This window comes from Oncorhynchus kisutch, linkage group LG4 (genome assembly GCF_002021735.2).
Source record: "Oncorhynchus kisutch isolate 150728-3 linkage group LG4, Okis_V2, whole genome shotgun sequence".
NCBI lineage: Eukaryota > Metazoa > Chordata > Actinopteri > Salmoniformes > Salmonidae > Oncorhynchus > Oncorhynchus kisutch.
The window spans coordinates 67,425,675-67,448,984 of record NC_034177.2 but is presented as its reverse complement, the minus strand read 5'-3'; the positions used below and the strand labels follow the sequence as shown (position 1 = coordinate 67,448,984).

The 23,310-nt window shown below is 41.4% G+C and overlaps 1 protein-coding gene across 2 annotated transcripts in view; it reads left to right on the top strand.

Annotated features, from left to right (window-relative positions):
• atp6v1ba (ATPase, H+ transporting, lysosomal, V1 subunit B, member a) overlaps window positions 1-21,981 on the top strand; it is a 44,221-nt gene extending 22,240 nt beyond the window's left edge. For both annotated transcript variants that reach the window (XM_031823456.1, XM_031823457.1), the window contains 9 exons: window positions 366-505; window positions 3,067-3,168; window positions 10,116-10,213; window positions 10,398-10,521; window positions 18,076-18,226; window positions 18,723-18,805; window positions 18,978-19,082; window positions 19,254-19,383; window positions 21,021-21,981. In XM_031823456.1, coding sequence (XP_031679316.1) covers window positions 366-505; window positions 3,067-3,168; window positions 10,116-10,213; window positions 10,398-10,521; window positions 18,076-18,226; window positions 18,723-18,805; window positions 18,978-19,082; window positions 19,254-19,383; window positions 21,021-21,163 — 1,076 coding nt within the window. In that variant the 3' untranslated portion in view covers window positions 21,164-21,981. The remainder of the gene's footprint in view (window positions 1-365; window positions 506-3,066; window positions 3,169-10,115; window positions 10,214-10,397; window positions 10,522-18,075; window positions 18,227-18,722; window positions 18,806-18,977; window positions 19,083-19,253; window positions 19,384-21,020) is intronic.
• The last annotated feature ends 1,329 nt before the right edge of the window (window positions 21,982-23,310 follow it).

Genomic DNA, 23,310 nt, shown 5'->3' with positions numbered 1-23,310 from the left:
AATAACTCAGGTGAACTTAAATGTAAAATGGGAATGGGAATATACTGCAGTTAGATTTTACTCATAAGAATTTCTTGGGGTGTGCCAATAGTTGTGTCACATTTTTAGAGAAAAATATTTTTTACATGTATTTATTTCAATCATTTTACTTCAATTAAATGTTTGATTTTTGTGAATATTTTGAGTGAAAGACCAGGAAGATAAAGAGCAAAGGCATTTTTCACAGCCCGTTTTGCTCATAATTATCAAGGGTGCCAATATTAATGGAGGGCACTGTATATTACTTCTACCTGGCCAATACCTGGGATGGAAGTGGCTTACCCTCTGGTTTGTGTTTCTGAACCTCTGCTTGTGACCTGTCCCAGGCCAACCCATCAACCCTCAGTGCCGTATCTACCCTGAGGAGATGATCCAGACTGGTATTTCTGCCATCGATGGGATGAACAGCATTGCTCGAGGTCAGAAGATCCCCATCTTTTCTGCCGCTGGCCTCCCCCACAACGAGGTACGATGGAGACGCTAGCTCTGACAAGGCTAGGCCACACAAACAAATAGGCTATATGTGCCTTAAGCTTGCCATTTTTTAACCTCATTCAATAGCATGGGAGAGGACTTTCAAACACTAACTGAACAATGTGATCTGTAACATGAGGCAGTTTATTCTGTTGGACACCTCAGCAATTTGCATTATCGCAGCCAGGGGATTCTAATTTAGTGTCATCTGTTTTGGTTTGTAGTAATCTATTCTTCTGTGCTTTATTTTTTCTGTCAAACACCCCGTGTGGAGTGTGCCCGCACTTAAGTGTGCAAGTGAATGCATGCATGTATGTGTGTTTAAATTATTAGTGCTAATGGGCTGAGAATATTTTATTGTTTTGGCCCTGTGGTGCAGGAACTGGCAGAAACGGGGAAGTGGGTCAGGGGGACATCTCAAAAATCCACTTTGACATTTTACTGCCTGTGGAGGGCGTTTTCTTATTTCACACAGAGCCTTGCCTCACCCTGTCTCCATCTCCACACACAGGACTTCAGAATGCCAAACACATTTAATAATTTTACTGCCTACATATTGGACTACTTGGAGTCAATTGAGAGCATAGGTCTTGTGTCCTGTGTGGTTCAGCTGGTAGAGCATGGTGCTTGCAGTGCCAAGAGGTGTAGGTTTGATTCCTGCTGAGGCCACTCATACATAAAAATGTATGCACTGCTTAATGGCATACATGTCGTTTTCTCACAATCATGTGCCTGTCACAATTGATAGTCTGTGTGTCAGGCACACTGTTAACTAGATGCTTGTTCTCCATTTAATTTTAGGCTTATGTTATTAACAGCTTATTTAGGCAATGGTATGAACACATTAAACCTACTAAAGAGAAACCTGAAGTTGGCATAATACCATATTCTAAGGCACTACTTAAAAATCTTTTGAATATGTCAGATTTAGTTTTAAGTTGATGTTATCGTGTCATGAAAGCGTGACTCAGAGCCATGCCTCTGTGTCAGTGTGTTAGTTATCGGCACATGGCAGCCATCTGGACTTCCTAATCTGTCTAAAAATACCCCCCCCCCGATTTGCTTATCTGATTTATTGGAATAGTTATCTTATTGTGATAAAGTGACAGCCTACTTTGAGTGAATTCAAATTAATAGGACATTTAACAACTCATAGAGGACAGTGGAAGTTGATAAATGCTTATTTATTGTTAAAACTAATGTATTTTAGCCTTCATCAGGGTTTTACCTTTGACTGAACCTGAAAAGAGAGGAATGAAAAAGATCTGTTGCTCATTGCCAGCTTGACTTTTTTTTCTTCATCTAACTCAATCTTGTGACTTATGGCATGACATAGGGGCAAGGTGCTGGGTAGTGTCAAGGAAGTCAAAATCTTTCTCCATTCCAACATGTTCTTATTACAAGCCTCGTTTGGTGTTAGTTTGATCATTCTCTACTAAATCTCAGGGACAAGATGAGAAATATCAGTGTTAAAGGACTATTGCACATTTTGATTTGGAAATGAGATTAATAGTTTCGATAGTTCATATTGTCATATCAGACAGTGGCCATGGTTTTCCATGGATGAAGGGAGGCTATTTTCTAAGGCCTTCGAGAGAGAGCTGATGCCCCCTGGTTGAACTGGGAAACGAATTAAACCAATAAGACAATGATGGCGAGAGGGGATTAGGCGATCGTGTGAAGGGCACTGATTAATATAGGATCGGTAGCCCAGCCATGAGGCCCTTAACGCTTGAGGTGGCTGTCCTCTCACCAGCCATCACAGTCTGCAAACAGCCTCATTATGACCTTCAGGCCAGACAATGGAGGCCCAACACTTGAGTTTTTTTTCTGTGTTCACAGAAAGCTGTGTTGTTGGTCAGGGCGGACTGCCAAACTGAAATATGCGCGATCAGATTCTGGCGGAGGGGGAGCCTCAGTCAAATGCATAGAATCCCACTGAAGCAACAGGATGACACTGATTTTGGGTGGTGTGTGTACATTTAAAACATTTTTTGTGTGATTATTTTTGATTAGCAAATTTTTTGAATGGGAATAAAATAATGATCCTCCAATCGGGAAGTGCATGATCAAAAGAGGGCAGTTGGATAGAGAGCCCACTGTAGTGTCCCACTGTACTAAAAACAGTGAACAGGGTACGCCTTGTCTGACTAATGATGCTGGTCGACTTCTCGCGTCACTGGAATGTTATAAAGCGCTTCTCGTTTCATTAAACAGATGTCATGGGGTCATTTTTGCCATGGTTCTCTGGGCCAGGTGTCTCAGCTCAGGGTGCAATGAGAGGTCAGCCCGGATCAACAGGTGGCAACCATTACATTAAGCGTGAAATTCCTCCCCTCTCGATTCCTAATCACAGAGTTGTTCTTCAACTATGCATACCCAAACACCCCACAAACATGCATACTCATGTGCACACACACAAACACCGCTCCTGTAGCAAGCTGGACGGGGCGCTCGCTGATGTCCAGTCATTTTTAATAGACTGGCTGTTTTATCAATGTGAATGTTTCAAGACGTCGTCATTTTTAATCCTGTGTATTTTTTGATTCTCAGATTGCTGCCCAGATTTGTCGTCAGGCTGGCCTGGTGAAGAAATCCAAGGATGTGATGGACTACAGCGATGATAACTTTGCCATTGTCTTTGCTGCCATGGGGGTGAGTTGAGCGGCACTAGATGGACAAAATATTTCTCTCTTTATCTGATCTGTTTTTTCCTCTAGTGTTAGGCTAATCCCTCCTCTTAACCCCACCGTGACAATCCCCCTCTCCTCTTCTCGCTCTCATTCACCAGGTGACTTAGCGTTTGAGTCCCCTGTTACTTCTGCTCCTCTGAGCAGATTCTGGCCATGCCGGTTGTTATTATTAAGCAGTCTTGAACACATTTAGCTAGCCAGTATCAAATTCTCTCCAGTTCAGCTGCTCTGCGCTTGACTATTTAACACTGTGTGGGGAGTCTTCTGTGACCTGTGGCAGAGATGTTAGTGACCCCCACCTCTGCTCCTCTGGCCCCCCTTATCCTCTCCCTGCTGATGGCTAATTCACACACTGAGGGCTTTGTAACATAAGCACTAACTCTCTGAAAGGGTAGTGGAAATGCAATGCGTACTGGCAGATGGGTATGAAAAGGGATTAAGACATTCTAAATCGTGTGTACTCTTTGAGAAGAAGATTCCAATTTAGGAAAAGGACACAGTGTAAAGAACAGTGTATTAAGCCTCTAACAACAGATTTATTCATTTAACCTTTATTTAAATAGACAAGTCAGTTAAAAACAAATTCTTATTTACAATGATGGCCTACCGGGCAACAGTGGGTTAACTGCCTTGTTTAGGGGCAGAATGACAGATTTTTACTTTGTCAGCTCGGGGTTTTGATCCAGCAACCTTTCAGTTACAGGTCCAATTCTCTAACCACTAGGCTACCCGCTGCCCTTTAAATATTAAAGTCCCTGTCTCTCAAACTATTGCATTTCCCCCCCCCCCATACGAATTCCAGAAAAACTGGATTTTCAATTTTGATGCACAAAACCATTCACACCAAGTCCGATGCGTTTTCCCCCACACTTTTTTGAAATATTCGCACAACGTCACATAGGTCAACATCGATGACAGTTTGGAAACTCGTAATATACACTGAACAAAAATGCAACATGTAAAGTGTTGGTTTCATGAGCTGAAATAAAAGATAAGACTATAAGATCCATGTGCAGTAAAATCTTATTTCTCTCAGATTTTGTGCACAAATAAGTTTACGTTCCTGTTAGGGAGCATTTCTACTTTGCCAAGATATGTCACAGCTGTTAGGTGGATGGATTATCAAGAAGCTGATTAAACAGCATGATCATTACACTGGTGCACCTTGTGCTGGGGACAATAAAAGGCCACTAAAATGTGCAGTTTTGTGACACAACACAATGCCACAATGTCTCAAGTTTTGAGGGAGCATGCAATTGGCATGCTGACTGCAGGAATGTCCACCAGAGCTGTTGCCAGAGAATTGAACGTTCATTTCTCTACCATAAACTGCCGCCGATTTAGAGAATTTGTCAGTACCTACAAACTGCCTCACAACCGCAGACCATGTGTATGGCTCGGTGAGCTGTTTCCTGATTTCAACATTGAACGGAGTGCCCTATGGTGGCGGTGGGGTTATGGTATGGGCAGACATAAGCTATGGAAAATGAACACAACTGCATTTTATCGATGGTAATTCGAATGCACGTATACCGTAACGAGATCCTGAGGCCCATTGTCGTGCTATTTATCCGTCGCCATCACGTTTCAGCCTGATAATGCACAGTCCCATGTTGCAAGGATCTGTATGTTTGGGATTCTTTGGATCGACAGTGTGTTCCAGTTCCCGCCAATATCCAGTAACTTCGCACAGCCATTGAAGAGGAGTGGGACAACATTCCACAGGCCACAATCAGCAACCTGATCAATGCTATGTGAAGGAGATGTCGTACTGCATGAGGCAAATGGTGGTCACCAGATACTGACTGGTTTTCTGATGCACGCCCCTACTTTAAATTTTTTTTTTTTTAAAGGTATTTCTGATAAACTGATGCGTCTCTGTATTCCCAGTCAAGTGAAATCCATATATTAGGGCCGAATTTATTTGAAATGACTGATTTCCTTATATGAACTGTAACTCAGTAAAATCTTAAATTGTTGCATTTCATATAGTTAGATAGTTCAGTAAAACTATCGAAGGCTAAAACACCTGGACAAAAGTATGGAAGGCTATCCAGGTTATAGACTTCTCATTATTTTCAAATTTTGAGAAATAATGAGAAGTCTATGACCTGGATAGCCTTCCATATTTTTGTCCAAGTGTTTTAGCCTTCGATAGTTTTGCGTTTCCCCTCTTTGAAGCAACATTGCCGCTGAGAATGACCGCAGCAAAAGCGTTTGTATGGAAGGCCGTTCAGGTTGTTGTCGTCTCCGTTATTTTACGTGTCAAATAACACTAGTTAAAATTTCCTAAAGGCCTAGTTTATCTGGACTCATCTCTTTAATCAGAGAAGGAACAACTATATGGTCGCTCCACAAAGTGCGTCTTGCATCCCTTTTTTTACAATGGAAGTAGAAATTGTTCGCATACAGTACATTAGATGGTGTAAAAGCAGGTGAGCCGATTCTATTATTTTTGGCAATTTTTTTGCTGTTTTGTAGTGAAACTAGGTTGAGCATAATGCGTCACGCTGAAATGGAGAGGCTAAAAATGTTTTAACAACTGTCGCTCCCTGCACCCAACACTTTTTAATAGGCACCTACTCTAGTCGTTTTATTTATTTAACCTTTTGAGATGTGAAAATGTGTTTGATGTAAAACATGCTCTTTGTGAATGAAGGTAACATTTTTGTGAAATTAAATCAAATTAACAAGTTACATTTCTCAAAAGGCAACAAATCTATTACTGAAATGAGCATAACAAAAATGTAGTCAAGTGTCATGAGGATCAACCTGTGCGAGTAGTAACTGCCGGTGACATTTTTGCGATTCCTCTCTATTTCAATGTGATGGAACTGAAGCAAACGTAGCCAACCTCCTTTCATGATTTAATCATGTTATAATATTTTCAGTAGCTTAGCCAGTATACTGTAGTGCTACAATATTATTGCTCTCTCATTACAGCGTCCTCTCTAGCCACTTTGAACAACATATTGCCACTGAGAATGACCGCAGCAGTAGTTGGCAATGAGCTGGCAGCAAAGTTTGAATGGCGAGAGTATATGACTCTGGTGTGATCGCATTGGCTGGTGGTGCTAGATTGATGGAATTGTTGCGCTGATGCATTGCAAACGTACAAAGAAAGAGAAATGTATTAAATTATGAATTTACACAACCAAACCTGTCAGTGGCCGTGCACAGCCTGTCAGTGGCAGAACGCGTCTCCCAGAGAACACTTTCTTTTGGCCAACAGTCTATTTTCGCATTTGTGAGAACTCCGCAATCAAACCTGTTCCGAGTAGGGTTGGGCCGATATGATTCACTTGAATATTTGGCATTTATGATATATCGTGATATGCAAGACTTTACGCTATTTGAACTTCAAATCTAAACTATGCAGTTTTCAGTTAAGGCTGTATCAATATGTTGAAAATAAAGTCTAAATGAATTTACGAAGCCTTATTATTTTGCCATTAATGAGAATGAGACTAATAGCATAAATAGCACATAAATGGCACAGCCTGGAATTATTCAGTAATTAATGCCGCAAAACGCAAAATTTTGCAATATTTGGAGTAGGAGCTGGTAGAAGAGGTCTCCCCAAATATCGGTCAACCCTAGTTCCGACTAAATAATTGACGGATTGCAGCAGGACGATATTTCGTGTGAAAGGCATCAAACAAGATGTGCTCATATTTCGGGATTCTTGAAGGTTGGGACAACCCTTGTCTGACAGGGAAACAACTTTTTTAAAACATTTTTTAAATGTATTTTGTTTAATAATTTGATCTTAAAATTACTTTTAGGGGAACTTTATAAGGGGAAATAGGTTTTTGTTTACTAAATATTAGTTTGTATTATTCAGTTCAATGTCGGCTCTGTGCCAGGAATTGTCTTGTCCGGAACAAAGGATCACCATTTCAAACTCACCAAAAGTTAGAAAAATTCTGCATTAACTGACAAAGGATCCCATGACTTTAAGGAATATTTATCTCTGGAGTTACGGTCAACTCTGTCAGTTTTGTCAAATCCTCTATGAGTAAAAAATGAGCAGGGTCAGCTATACTATGGGAACACGTGGAGCGCAACAAGACCACTTATGGTCTGAATAGTTCTCTACTTTTTATACTTTAAAAAACAAACATTGTGATATCACCATGGTCACAACCAAAACCTGTCAACGCTATCTCCCATATAGAAAAAAAATTGAGTGTTAATTTTGGTTAAAATATGTTCATTTTAATTACGATTTAGTCAAAGCAACTGAGGAAAACCAAAATTGCTACGTAGTATACTGTAGCACTTGAATAAAGAAGACAAGTGTTTATTCCTGAGTCATATCATGTTGGACAGCACAATCAGGAATAACACAATGAATTCTTAAATTACACAATTACTCATCAACAACACTAAAATAAAGTGAAATATGTGTCAAATCAATATGTAAACATGGCTCAGACATTGTACAAGCCACTGATTCCCAAATTGGAGTCCCTGACCCCCATATGTATGTATGCATGTATGTATATATGTGTATGTATATATATGTGTATGTATATATATGTGTATGTATATATGTGTACGTATATATATGTGTATATATGTGTACGTATATATATGTGTATATATGTGTACGTATATATATGTGTATATATGTGTACGTATATATATGTGTATATATGTGTACGTATATATATGTGTATATATGTATGTGTATATATATGTATGTATGTATATGTATGTGTATGTATGTGTGTATGTATGTATGTATGTATGTATATATATGTATATATATATATATGTATATAAAAATGTCTCATCACAGTCCCCGTTGTGCTGTACGTTTTTGCTTAATTATTATTATTATTATTATTATTATTATTTATTTATTTTTGCTCACTTGAGTTACCTGGGGGGGCAGAGTACCATGTAGTCATGGCTCTATTTTAATACTGTGCATTTCCCAGCCTCTGTTCTGTACCTGGGGACTGTGAGAGACCTCTGGTTGCATGTTTTGTGTGATACCGATGAGTGTCCGAACTTGAACAGACAGTTCAGTACCTTCAACACCTCGCACAAAGGCCAATAGTGATGTAGTCAGCCTCTCCTCAACTTTGAGCCCGAAGAAATTGACATTCTCCCTCCTTGTGCAGTATGTGCTGCTCTGTTCTGGACCAACTCCAATTTTTTTGATCACCCACCTGGTCCAGGTAGGGCCTGTAGGACTTGCCTGGTTGAATGAGATGTCAAGAAAGCAGAGCAACGCCTTATCACGGACAGACCTCTTCCCTTTTTAGCAACCATTGAGTCTATATGTTTTGACAATGACAGCGTACTATCTAGGATTACACCCAGCAGCTTAGTTGTCTGAACTTGCTCAATCGCCACATTATTCAATAATAGATCAAGATGAGGTTTAGCGTTGAGCAAGTGATTTGTCCCAAAATGATTTGATATGGGCGGCAGGGTAGCTTAGTGGTTAGAGCATTGGACTAGTAACCGGAAGGTTGCAAGTTCAAACCCCCGAGCTGACAAGGTACGAATCTGTCGTTCTGCCCCTGAACAGGCAGTTAACCCACTGTTCCTAGGCCGTCATTGAAAATAAGAATTTGTTCTTAACTGACTTGCCCAGTTAAATAAATATATTTAGCACCAGCCTATTGCTAGTCACCCATTCTAAAACTGACTGGAGCGCTAAGTTAAAGGTGAAAGTTATTTTACTGTCGAAGCCGACATGTATACATTTGAGTCGTCAGCTTACATCCACACAGGCTTTTATTGAAGGTCATTAGTAAAAACAGAAAACGGTAATTAGCTCAAGAACTCCGGTACACCACACTCAACCGAATTGGCATTGGAGACTTCCATTATAGAAAACCCTCTGTGTTCTGTTAAGTTGCACTCAATCCATAAGGCAGAGGATGTAAATCCATAACACCTACATTTTTTTCATCAATGATGTCAAAAGCTGCACTGAAGTCCAACAAAACAGCTCCCACAATCGTATTATCAATTTCTTTCAGCCAATCATCGGTCATTTGTGTCGGTGCCGAGCATGTTGAGTGCCCTACCCTGTAAGCATGCTGAAAGTCCATTGCCAATTTTGTTTTCTGTAAAATAACATTGTATTTGGTCAAACATCATTTTTTTCCCTTAAAGTTTGCTAAGCACTGGTAAGACTGAGCGGTCGGCTGTTTGAACCATTAAAGGGTGCTCTGCTATTCTTTGGCAGTGGAATGGCTAAGCACAACACGGGATGCATTGGCCAATTAGGAATACTGGGGTGATGTCATCTACTCTGAAGCCAAATTATTTTTATTTATTTTGGTTACAAAGTGCGAGTAGGCTCTAGTTGTTTTAATGGAATAGCCTGACATCTTTTTAATCAGATTTACTCAAGTGGTGTCTGATGGAGTTGCCAGAAATCCAGTTAGGTGCATTTTATGAAATAAGGTTTTAATTAGGCGGGTGTTCCTTTACATTTACATAGCTCATACTTTGGTCTATAAAAAAATATATCCTCAATGTTATTATTTAGATTTTTTTTTATCCCATCTTTCATGAATCCCATATCTATTTTTATTCGGGAAGGGGGAAAAATCAGACTTTGTGAGAAAATGCCTTAACACTTAACCATGTTTTCACATACGATCAGAACATGTAAAATTACCCTGAGTAGAAAGCAACTGATCCAGTAAGCTGCAACATTATTTGCAGTACATTGCTCTTTGTATACTGTTTAGGAAGAATTTGCCTTCATTTCTTGTGATAATTGCAGACTGACACTCATTTTTCTGATATTGTCCGTGGGCGACTCTTATACAGTATATTCCTGCTTTGTTGAAGAATGTTCAAGGCCTTCTACTATCAACTTGGTATGTAATCACTTGGTATGTAACCTAACTTTTTTCCCCTAACCTATCTTTTCAGGTGAACATGGAAACTGCTCGCTTCTTCAAGTCGGACTTTGAGGAGAATGGATCCATGGACAATGTTTGCCTGTTCTTGAACCTAGCCAACGACCCCACGTGAGTTTGTGCATAAGCTCTGTGCACTAGCTCCCTCCTATAAGTAATGCTTTCATGGTACATCTACATCTAATGTCATTTTCACCTTTTCAACAGAGTATTATTAGTCTTTTGTCTTTCCCTACCTTTTTTATGTTAATAGTGGAAACCTTTTAATTCCTTCCTTTTGTCTTTCCTTTCTCAGTATTGAGCGCATCATCACCCCTCGCCTGGCTCTGACCTCAGCTGAGTACCTGGCCTACCAGTGTGAGAAGCATGTCCTGGTCATCCTGACTGACATGAGCTCCTATGCCGAAGCTCTGAGAGAGGTGGGCAACCAAACTAACTCAAGGAAGTCTGCTGTTTACTCTTGAAAAAAAAAAACGAATTACTTTTTAGTGTCAGACTTGCACCTTAATTCTGTATACACTTGAGAGCCATAACTTTTCTTTTGATTATGGGTGTCGTAAATTCAATGTGCCAGTTAGTGTAGTCAGTACGGCATACATAGATGTGGTATTGAACACCTCCACATCCCACAAAAGCTGACCTTGACACAGTAAATGAGGTGGGGAATAATCTCAGAGGTGGGACATGTGCTTTCCACACCAAGGAAATACATGGGGGGTGGAAATGACACCTAGGTATCTGCATCACGGTTTTCAACCTGAAAGATGTTAATGGCCTCATTTGTATGACCAAACAGTATTGTTAATAGTCCTATGCAGGTTAACAGGTGGGTATATTCTGTAAAGATTATGGTCCTCCATATAGTGTCCACACTACCACCTTCCAAATCTTCAGTGCTGCCTTCTATTATATTGGTCCTCAATAGTGGAAGAATAACCTTCCTTAAGCAATAACTCCTATTATAATTCTTACAGTCAACTAGAGTATTCTTCATAGAACTATTTTGATAGAATGTGTTCCATTGAACCACACACCCCAATTCCTGATTTGTGCCTTCATGCGTGTGGAATTTTTCTAATAAAATGCATCACTTCTTGGTATGTCAGTCAAGGACATCTTAAATATAATAATTCCTAATAATTATTGATTTAACTTGTAATCTGAAAAGACATTTAAAAAAAAAACTAACTATTTTAAATTGAGATGGTAGAGATGGAGATCGAGACATTCAATTTGGCTTTGGATGAGTCGAGGCAGTTTGGATTGGAAAGGCAGCGAAGCTTTAGCGGAGGGTGCGTCGATGGTACAGTCAGAGAGAAACAAAGACGGTCTGTCTAACAGGCCCGGAATGCTTGATTAGTGCACCACATCTGCTTCTCCGACGGCTAGTTCCTCCATAGGACCCGCTCCTCCATAGGTACTGGTCCTCCATTGCCGAACATAAGGCGCCCACCTTGGTGATGCCAAGGCTGCTGAAAAGCCACAATTTTGGCAGTGGTTAATAACAGTCCCTGAGCCTCTGCTATTTCTGGACACAGCATGCAGTACTTGTTGTAATTCTTCCCAACAGATAAAACCATAAAGTCTGGGCTGCATTATTTGAATATGAACAGACAGCCCAGCTAGCTAGCTATAAGTTAAAAAAAATATTACAAAAAAAAAATATATATATATATATAATTCCCAATTTTGCAACTCCGAGTCAAGACCATGAGATTTGTAAGTGATCAACCCCCAGACCAGTCAAACCCCAAAAGATCATTTATTAGGCTATGGAGATGACATAGCCGAATACAGACCGAAGCATGTCTGTTCTACGAATATATTACCAAATAAATGCCATGCAATTTAAATTTGTTTTAAATTACATGGCATTTATTCTTTTTAAATATTTATATATTTTTGAACCTTTATTTAACTAGGCAAGTCAGTTAATAAGAACAAATTCTTATTTACAATGTTGGCCTAGGTACAGTGGGTTAACTGCCTTGTTCAGCAGGGGCAGAACGACAGATTTTTACCTTGTCAGCTCGGGGATTTAGCAACCTTTCGGTTATTGGCCCAACACTAACCACTAGGCTACCTGAAGGAAACGCATTTTAACAAGCAGTCAATGCACAACAATTCTTAATGCATTTGTGGGAAAACACTTTTGAAAGCAGTTTTGGATACCAGTTTTACATTGCTGCCTTGTTTATTTCTCTACTCTTTTAAAAAAAAAATTGCACGTGACATCGTTTTACAAATGCAGTTTTACGAGTTTGAAGCATGGTTTAGGACCCCCTAAGCAAGGGGACTGGAATTGGTCAAACTCTGTTTAATACATGTACAAAATTATCCTCGATCTGTAAAATAGTGATGATCATAACCTCCCCTTTCATGTAAGAAAGTTAACTTGGCCGCAGACAATCGATCTGAGAGACTTAAGTTTCAGTCATGGGATTTTTTGTTGTTGCTTTAACCCCTGCAGATATGTTGATAACTAGCACAGAATCCCCCAGCAATAGTAACACTATTTCAAGAGGAAGTATTTTGGACTACCAAACCTTGGCTCCTAAACATCTCAGGAGGTGTTGGCCAATTGATGATCTCTCTAATGTCGCCTTGTGTTCTCTGTGAAAGGCAGGATAATGTGGCCTTCTGGAAATGCCTCAACTTAATTCTTAAAAGCTTAGTATGAAGCTTTCTGTGGTGAGACAGACCTTCTCATCTCTTTTATGCCTGTAATATTCCTTATGTAGCAGAACATATTTTGATGTTTCAATATTCCAGCCTCACAAGAGTTTGAAATGTTTTATGTTCATCTGAAAACATAGCTCCCTTGTTGTCTGCCTGTAACCTTGGGCACACGTCCTGTTTCAGTAAAGCCTCAGCTAAGACTCTGGCTTGTAGGGTATTTAACCACTTACAAAGACTGACAAGGGGCATTAACATTTAACTTATTTTCCCATTCACCCGCTCGAAGGTCGAGTTTTGAATTTAATCCACAGTTCACAAGTGTTGGCTATCTCCATCCTCTGAATGCAAGTGCCTGTCTGCTCTGAATTCAACTAACTGAACAATTTGAACAGTGCTTTGGCCTGGGTTCCGAGTCATTTATTTTATACTATGTCTGCTGAGAAAATGTCAGTGCTTGACCTCCTTTTGATGATTTGAATAACACTTCACAACAGGTGATTTAAATGAGAATATAGTACAGTGTTACTAGTCAAATCCAATTCCTATTATTTTGTCCTCCTTTAGAGGGTGTGTGTGTGTGTGTGTGTGTGTGTGTGTGTGTGTGTAAATTCAGCAAAAAAAGAAACCTCAGCTTTTTTTATTTTCAGTTAACCTATTATGTGTAAATATTTGTATGAACATAACACGATTCAACAACTGCGACATAAACTGAACAAGTTCCACAGACATGTGACTAACAGAAATTGAATAATGTGTCCCTGAATAAAGGAGGGGTCAAAATCAAAAGTAAGTCGGTATCTGGTGTGGCCACCAGCTGCATTAAGTACTGCAGTGCAACTTCTCCTCATGGACTGCACCAGATTTTCCAGATCTTGCTGTGAGATGTTACCCTACTCTTCCACCAAGGCACCTGCAAGTTCCCGGACATTTCTGGGGGGAGTGGCCGTAGCCCTCACCCTCCGATCCAACATTTCCCAGACGTGCTCAATGTGATTGAGATCCGGGCTCTTCGCTGGCCATAGCAGAACACTGACATTCCTGTCTTGCAGGAAATCATGCACAGAACGAGCAGTATGGCTGGTGGCATTGTCATGCTGGAGGGTAAATGTCAGGATGAGCCTGCAGGAAGGGTACGACATGAGGGAGGAGGATGTGTTCCCTGTAACAAACAGCATTTAGATTGCCTGCAATGACAACAAGCTCAGTCCGATGATGCTGTGACACACCGCCCCAGACCATGACGGCCCCTCCACCTCCAAATCGATCCCGCTCGGTGTAGCGCTCATTCCTTCGATGATAAACGTGAATCTGACCATTTATTTATTTTATTTAACCTTTATTTAACCAGGTAGGCCAGTTGAGAACAAGTTCTCATTGACAACTGCGACCTGACCAAGATAAAGCAAAGCAGTGCGACAAAACAACATGGAGTTACACATGGGATAAACAAATGTACAGTCAATAACACAATAGAATATCTGTATGTATTGTGTGTAAATGAAGTAAAGAGGTAACGCAATAAATAGGCCATAGTGGCGACATAATTACAATTTAGCAATTAACGCTGGAGTGATCGATGTACAGATGATGTGCAAGTAGAAATACTGGTGTGCAAAAGAGCGGGGAAAAACATGTGGATAAGGTAGGTGGTTGGATGGGCTATTTACAGATGGGCTGTATACAGCTACAGCGATCGGTAAGCTGCTCTGACAGCAGATGCTTGAAGTTTGAGGGAGATATGTCTCCAACTTCAGTGATTCAGTGAAGGAGGCTTTGTTGCGAAATAGAAAGCCGATTTTAGATTTAATTTTGGATTGGAGATGCTTAATGAGTTTGGAGAGTTTACAGTCTAGCCAGACACCTAGGTATTTGTAGTTGTCCACATATTCTAAGTCGGAACCGTCCAGAGTAGTGATGCTAGACGGGCAGGCGGGTGCGGGCAGCAATCGGTTGAAGAGCATGCATTTAGTTTTACTAGCGTTTTTTAAGAGCAGTTGGAGGCCATGGAAGTAGTGTTATATGGCATTGAAGCTTGTTTTAGAGGTTTGTTAACAGTGTCCAAAGAAAGGCCAGAAGTATACAGAATGGTGTCACCCCTGGTGAGACAAAACCGCGACTCGTCAGTGCAGAGCACTTTTTGCCAGTCCTGTCTGGTCTAGCGACGGTGGGTTTGCGCCCATCGGCGACGTTGTTGCCGGTGATGGCTAGTGAGGACCTGTCTTACAACAGGCCGACTATCCCTCAGTCCAGTTTCTCTCAGCCTATTGCAGACAGTCTGAGCACTGATGGAGGGATTGTGTGTTCCTGGTGTAACTCGGGCAGTTATTGCCATCCTGCAGGTGTGATGTACCAATCCTGTGCTGGTGTTACACGTGGTCTGCCACTGCGAGGACTATCAGCTGTCCGTCCTGTCTCCCTGTAGCGCTGTCATAGGCGTTTCACAGTACGGATACTGCCATTTATTGCCCTGGTCACATCTGCAGTCCTCATGCCTCCTTGCAGCATGCCTAAGGCACATTCACGTACATGAGCAGTGACCCTGGGCATCTTTCTTTTGGTGTTTTTCAGAGTCAGTAAAACGGCCTCTTTAGTGTCCTAAGTTTTCTTAACTGTGACCTTAATTGCCTACCGTCTGTAAGCTGTTAGTATCTTAACGACTGTTCCACAGGTGCATATTGTTTAAGGTTCATTGAACAAGAATGGGAAACAGTGTTTAAACCCTTTAAATGAAATCAAATCCAATTTGATTTGTCACATATACACATGGTTAGCAGATGTTAATGTAGCAAAATGCTTGTGCTTCTAGTTCCGACCATGCAGTAATATCTAACAAGTAATCTAACCTAACAATTGCACAACTACCTTATACACACAAGTGTAAAGGAATTAATAACAATATATGTACATAAAAATATGAATGAGTGATGGCCGAACGGCATAGGCAAGATGCAGTAGATGGTATACAGTATATACATATGAGATGAGTAATGTAGCGTATGTAAACATTATATAATGTGGCATTGTTTAAAGTGGCTAGTGATACATTTATTACATACATTTTTCCATTATTAAAGTGGCTAGAGTTGAGTCAGTTTGTTGGTAGCAGCCACTCAATCTTAGTGATGGCTGTTTAACATTTTGATGGCCTTGAGATTAGAAGCTGTTTTTCAGTCTCGGTCCCCGCTTTGATGCACCTGTACTGATCTCGCCTTCTGGTTGATAGCAGGGTGAACAGGCAGTGTCCCCGGTGATGCGTTGTGCAGACCTCACTACCCTCTAATAGGCTCTGGAGAGCCTTACGGTTGTGGGCGGAGCAGTTGTCGTACCAGGCGGTGATACAGCCCGACAGGATGCTCTTGATTGTGCATCTGTAAAAGTTTGCGTGTTTTTGGTGACGACCTGAATTTCTTCAGCCTCCTGAGGTTGAAGAGGCGCTGCTGCGCCTTCTTCACTACGCTGTCTGTGTGGGTGGACCATTTCAGTTTGTCCATGATGTGTATGCCAAGGAACTTAACTTTCCACCCTCTCCACTACTGTCCCGTCGATGTGGATAGGGTGTGTGCTCCCTTTGCTGTTTCCTGAAGTCCACAATCATCTCCTTTGTTTTGTTGACATTGAGTGTGAGGTTATTCTCCTGACACCACGCTCCGAGGGCCCTCACCTCCTCCCTGTAGGCCGTCTCGTTGTTTGTAATCAAGCCTACCACTGTAGTGTTGTCTGCGAACTTGATAATTGAGTTGGAGGCGTGCATGGCCACACAGTCATGGGTGAACAGGGACTACAGGAGAGGTCTGAGAATGCACCCTTGTGGGCCCCAGTGTTGAGGATCAGCGGGGTGGAGATGTCGTTACCTACCCTCACCACCTGGGGGCGACCCATCAGGAAGTCCAGGACCCAGTTGCACAGGGCGGGGTCGAGACCCAGAATCTCAATCTTAATGACGAGTTTGGATGGTACTATGGTGTTAAATGCTGAGCTGTAGTCGATGAACAGCATTCTCACATAGGTATTCCTCTTGTCCAGATGGGTTAGGGCAGTGTGATTGCGATTGTGTCGTCTGTGGACCTATTGGGGCGGTAAGCAAATTGGAGTGGGTCTAGGGTGTCAGGTAGGGTGGAGGTGGTATGGTCCTTGACTAGTCTCTCAAAGCACTTCATGATGACAGAAGTGAGTGCTACGGGGTGGTAGTCATTTAGCTCAGTTACCTTAGCTTTCTTGGGAACAGGAACAATGGTGACCCTCTTGAAGCATGTGGGAACAGACTGGGATAAGGATTGATTTAATATGTCCGTAAACACACCAGCCAGCTGGTCTGCGCATGCTCTGAGGACGCAGCTGTGGATGCCGTCTGGGCCTGCAGCCTTGCGAGGGTTAACACGTTTAAATGGTTTACTCATGTTGGCTGCAGTGAAGGAGAGCCCGCAGGTTTTGGTAGCGGGCCATGTCAGTGGCACTGTATTGTCCTCGGGCGAGCAAAGAAGTTTAGTTTCTCTGGAAGCAAGACATCGTGGTCTGCGACAAGGCTGGTTTTTCTTTTGTCGTCCGTGATTGACTGTAGACCCTGCCACATACCTCTCGTGTCTGAGCCGTTGAATTGCGACTCTACTTTGTCTCTATACTGACACTTGGATCACACAGCTTTACAATGAAGATCTGTGAATTTATTTGGATTTTTATTAATTATATTTGAAAGACAGGGTCCTCAAAAAGGGATTTCTTTTTTTGCTGAGTTTAGAATGCCAAGAGTCTGCAAAGCTATCATTAAGGCAAAGGGTGGCTACTGTGAAGAATCTCAAATGTAAAATATAATTAGATTTTTACAACACCTTTTTGCATACTATGTGATTCCCTATGTTATTTCATCGTTTTGATGTCTTCGCTATTATTGTATAATGTAAAAAATCTAACAAATCTGAAACCCTTGAATGAGTAGTAGGTGTGTCCAAACTTTTGACTGGTACTGTATGTGTCTCTCTCCCCGGGGTGCATGTTTTGGTTTTTGCCTTAACACTACACAGCTGATTCAAATGATCAAAGCTTGATGATTAGTTGACTGTTTTTGAATCAGCTCTGTAGTGCTAGGGCAAAAACCAGAACGTGCACCCCTTGGGGTTCCGAGGACTGAGTTAGGGAAGCCTTACTATAAATGAATGAATGAGTTCATGCTCATTGATTCAATCAATGTTAAACTGTTAGAATGAAATGTTCAGAAGTGGAGTAGTTTGTGTTCTGGGTCCCCTCTCTTATACCCTGGTTCCACTTATGGCTCACTTGTATGTGCCATGTCTCCCCAGGTGTCAGCTGCCAGAGAGGAAGTCCCTGGCCGTCGTGGTTTTCCCGGTTACATGTACACGGATCTGGCTACTATCTACGAGCGTGCCGGCAGAGTGGAGGGCAGGAACGGCTCCATCACTCAGATACCCATCCTCACCATGCCCAACGATGGTAAGACATATGCCGGCTTATTTCCGGGGAAAAACAACCTAGATAATTTAAAAAATATATTTATTTAAATATACATTTTTATTAACTTTTTACATGAGCAATTCCATTGAATCTCCTGTTTTCGTCTGGGTTTGACGAGCACAAAAAAGTGATATTTTTTAATGCTTGCTGTTACTATAGCAACTTCTGTGATGGGCCTCCAGTCTGTTTTCGAATGGGAGTCCCCCCTTTTTAACAGAACATTTGTGCCAGCATATTTTAGAGCACTAAATTTGGGGGATGTAGATCAAAACACTTATTTTAATGTCCTTAAACTGTAAGTTGTAGTCATTTAAAATGCATGCCTGGTTCTTGACATTTCTTTTGGGCAAAGTGATCTAGGACTGTGCATGTGTTTGAATGTGGGCGTGTATCGGTTTGATAAAGGCGACTTGATTTAGCGTGACTTGAACCCTGGATATAATCTCTTGACTTCCATGTAAACTGTGTTTTCCAGATATCACCCATCCCATTCCTGATCTCACTGGGTACATCACTGAGGGACAGGTCTATGTGGACCGACAGCTGCACAACAGACAGGTATTCCCATTCTCACTTATACGTCTCCGAACAACCCCTTGTGACCTCGCTATTAAGTAGTGTCTCTAGCTATTGAGTACCATCATTCTCTCTCCTGACATTGTCCAATCATAATTTGTTTACTATTTCTTTGTTGAATATTGACTTCTCTTATTTCATGCTTTCCCTTCAGATCTACCCACCCATCAATGTGCTGCCCTCTCTATCTCGATTGATGAAGTCCGCCATCGGTGAAGGAATGACCCGTAAAGACCATGCTGATGTCTCCAACCAGCTGGTAGTTATTGTCACTCTGCACAGTGCCAAAATATCCTCTATAACCAAGCCTAAATTCTATTGAACCACAATACACATGAATTGTTTGTTGCATAGAACGGCTTCAACTTTCTGACCTCCCCCACTCTTCTCTCTCTCTCTCTTTCCATCCCCATTCCTCTGTCCCTCTCAGTATGCCTGCTATGCCATTGGTAAGGACGTGCAGGCCATGAAGGCCGTGGTCGGAGAGGAGGCCCTCACCTCCGATGATCTGCTCTACCTGGAGTTCCTGCAGAAGTTTGAGAAGAACTTCATCGCTCAAGGTAAGACACTGAAAAAACGGATGAGACTCGACCTATAGTAGCACCACATGCAGAGCGCATGGCTATTGAAACTATTTTAAAATCTGAACCTTTATTGAACCAGGTAAGTCATTGAAAATACACTTCTCTTTTCCAATAACAACCTGAAATTATGGTTGTATGAAATGTGGTGAAAACAGGAGCACGGCAACCGCACTGTATGTGACATTCCCCTGGGGTCAGGTATTTGGTAACAGAATAAATGGGAGTGTTGGCAGTCTTTTCACACCGTTAAGTGGGAGGCATTAGGCTGCACTCGGCCAGGTCATTGACACTCGCATGCTCTGAGATCTTGTCTGGTGATTTTATTTACTTGTCTAAATACTGTTACGTTAAATGAGATATTATACCTTTGCCACCTTGGCTTCTCCTGTATCTTATGTTTATGCTACCTTCATTCCACTCATTCCTTGAAATCGTGACCCATTTTGTGTTGCCCTAGTTCTCTGACCTTATTATACCTTATTACCAGAAATCCACCCTGCATAGTGCTGTCATTCAAGTGTGATATTAAAATGGAGATTGATTTTGCCCAATAAAATACATTTTTTTAAATTATTGGATTAACAATCTTATTGAATATTATAAAATGTTGCATAGCTTGATTTTGAAATGTATTTTACTGCGTTTTGACAGATCTTAGCTATGATATGTCCTATTTGGCATTGCATGCTGTTATTGCTACTTCCTGAAGTACATTGAGTAAAAATCTAGTAAAAGTTATTTTCAATGCCTTCAGGCATGATTATTTTTCATCAGCAAAACCAATGGCAAACTTCATGTCAGATACATACTGTCAGTCTTTTTCAACACCTTGGTGTCAGATGCAACAAGTCATTCAGCGACGTGTGTCATCAAAGCATTATGCCGTACTTATTCTCACACTTGTCCTTGGAGTGATGAGATTGCTAAAGCAAGGATTTGTGAGCTTTTCCATCCAGCCTAGTGTATAGTGAGCCTGAATATCCTTGAGTCAAAGCCTAATGCGATCCATTAAAATTAGAATCTCATTAGAATTGATGAGTCTACTGAATTAAATTAAAATACTGTGAAATGCAAGTGTCATGTCAGACTTTTGCATATCTTGTCTCTGTTGAAACCGAGACAAATGGAGCCATCTTTTCGGCAAAGAACAAGAGTTCGGTCGTCTTGTCCTTCAGATGATTTACAAGCATTTCGCTACACCCGCAATAACATCTGCTAAATATGTGTATGCGACCAATAAAATGTGATTGGATAAGATTGAAAAGTAGGGATTGCACTATTGTAGGCTATGCATCACAGGGATATACTGCATGTAAACCTGTTGTGACACCATATGATTGACTTAATATCTATTCTATCAATAATACCTTTCCCGACAGAGTAAGCTGTGAGGTAGGGTGGGGTGCATTTCAGACATGTTAGCACCATGACCTGACGTTGACTTGAGTCGACTACAACAAGTGTTATGAAAAAGATCTCAATCACTGGGGAATATTGTTGTATTTATGCTCCTATTTATACCACAATGAGTCAATTGTCAACTAGTCGTCATAAGGAATATTGTCAAATGTCTTAGCATTCAAGACCTAAAATGCTGTCACCTCATCCCTCAGGCCCCTATGACAACAGGACCGTCTATGAGACCCTGGACATTGGCTGGCAGCTGCTCCGAATCTTCCCCAAAGAGATGCTGAAGAGGATTCCCCAGAGCACCCTGGCCGAGTTCTACCCAAGGGAGTCTGCCGCTCGTCACTGAGCGCCTTCAGCTGCTCCGACCCCCTTAGACTAGTGTTGACCCCCCCCCCCCCCCCCCCCCCCCCCCCCCGACCACTCAGAGAACAGAGCAATGATCTCAGCTCCCTCTAGATGTATTCTACTGTATCTGTGTCCAGAAACTCGTATGGATAGTGTCTGTGATTGTAACTGTTCATTTTGTTCAGAGATGTGAACTTGCCCTTAAATCAAAGAATGATCCTGTTTATTTATTGGGGTATTTTACTGCTAGGTTTTGTTTATTGAATGTTGTCCCCACCTAAACTAAATTCAACCTTCCAAAAATATAAAAACATCCTATACATTCGAGCTTGACAGGAATTGTTATGTTCTCTTTTACATTTCAATGGCACTTCATTCACTTATTTCAGATGGGGGGAAATTACTTCTTAACCATATCTGAAATTGTAGGACTTCACCAAATACCTAGGAGGTCAAAGTGTCATGACGTACTTTAATGTATTAGACCGAACATCATTGTTACTTAAATATTTACTTTTATAGGCATGAGGTAAGGGTTTCGATATTTGACAAACTTTTGGGCCACTTGAAATTGTCTATTGTAGATATAGACCTTTGTGTGAACTGTGATTGCTTATTTCTTTTTGGCCTCTGCTTGGTGTAATTCCTATCGAAAGAAAATGATGTTTACATTGTTTGCTGTATGTATGTGCTGTTAAAAGAAAAATAATACTAAACATTCCCCTGTTGCATTGTTAATTCTTTGTTTGCAGAAATCGGATCTGTGTGTTTATTGATTCCTGTGTTTTCCTGTCCATAAATAAATGTATTTTAGAATTATGAAGGGTGACATGTTTAATCTCACCAGACAATGCACACACCTAATATTGAGGTTGGTAGTTTCTCACACACAGCCTACATCATTTGTAATATTAATTGCCCAAGACAGACCATATATACAGTGCATTCGGAAAGTATCCAGACCCCTTGACTTTTTCCACATTTTGTTACGTTACAGCCTTATTCTAAAATGTATTTTTTTTTAATTCCCCTCAATCTACACACACTACCCCATAATGACAAAGCGAAAACTTTAGAAATTGTTGCGAATGTGTGTTTATATAAAAATGTAAATAGTATTCAGACCCTTTGCTATGAGACTTGAAATTGAGGTAATGTGTATCCTGTTTCCATTGATCATCCTTGATGTTTCTAGGATAATCAATGGAGACTGGTCCATTCAATTGATTGGACATTATTTAGAAAGGCACACACCTGTCTATATAATGTCCCACAGCTGACAGTGTATATCATAGCAAAAACCAAGCTATGAGGTCGAAGGAATTGTCCGTAGAGCTCAGAGACAAGATTGAGTCGAGGCACCGACTTTGGGAAGGATACCAAAACATTTCTGCAGCATTGAAGGTCCCCAAGAATACAGTGGCCTCATCATTCTTAAATGGATGAAATTTGGGACCACCAAAACTCTTCCTAGAGCTGGCTGCCCGGCCAAACATTCATCGGGGGAGAAGGGCCTTGGTCAGGGAGGTGACCAAGAACCCAATGCTCACTGGCAGAGCTCTGGAGTTCCTCTGTGGAGATGGGAGAATCTTCCAGAAGGACAACCATCTCTGCAGCACTCCACTAATCAGGCCTTTATGGCTGTGGCCAGATGGAAGCCACTCATCAGTAAAAGGAACATGACAGCCTGCTTGGAGTTTGCCAAAAAGCACCTAAAGGACTCCCAGACCATGATTAACAAGATTCTCTGGTCTGATGAAACCAAGATTGAAGTCTTTGGCATAAATGCCAAGCGTCACGTCTGGAGGAAATCTGGCAACATCCCTAAGGTGAAGCATGATGGTGGCAGCGTCATGCTGTTGGGATGTTTTTAAGCGGCAGGGACTGGGAGACTAGTCAGGATCGAGGGAAAGCTGAACGGAGCAAAGTACAAAGAGATCCTTGATAAAAAAAAACTGCACCGGAGCGCCCAGGACCTCAGACTGGGGTGAAAGTTCACCTTCCAACAGGACAAAGCAGGAGTGGCTTCGGGACCAGCCTCAATGTCCTTGAGTAGCCCAGCCAGAGCCCGGACTTGAACATATCTCTCTCTGTGGCCCTGCAAGATACTGGACTCTCTCTCGCTCTCTGAGCAAGAGAGAGATCAAT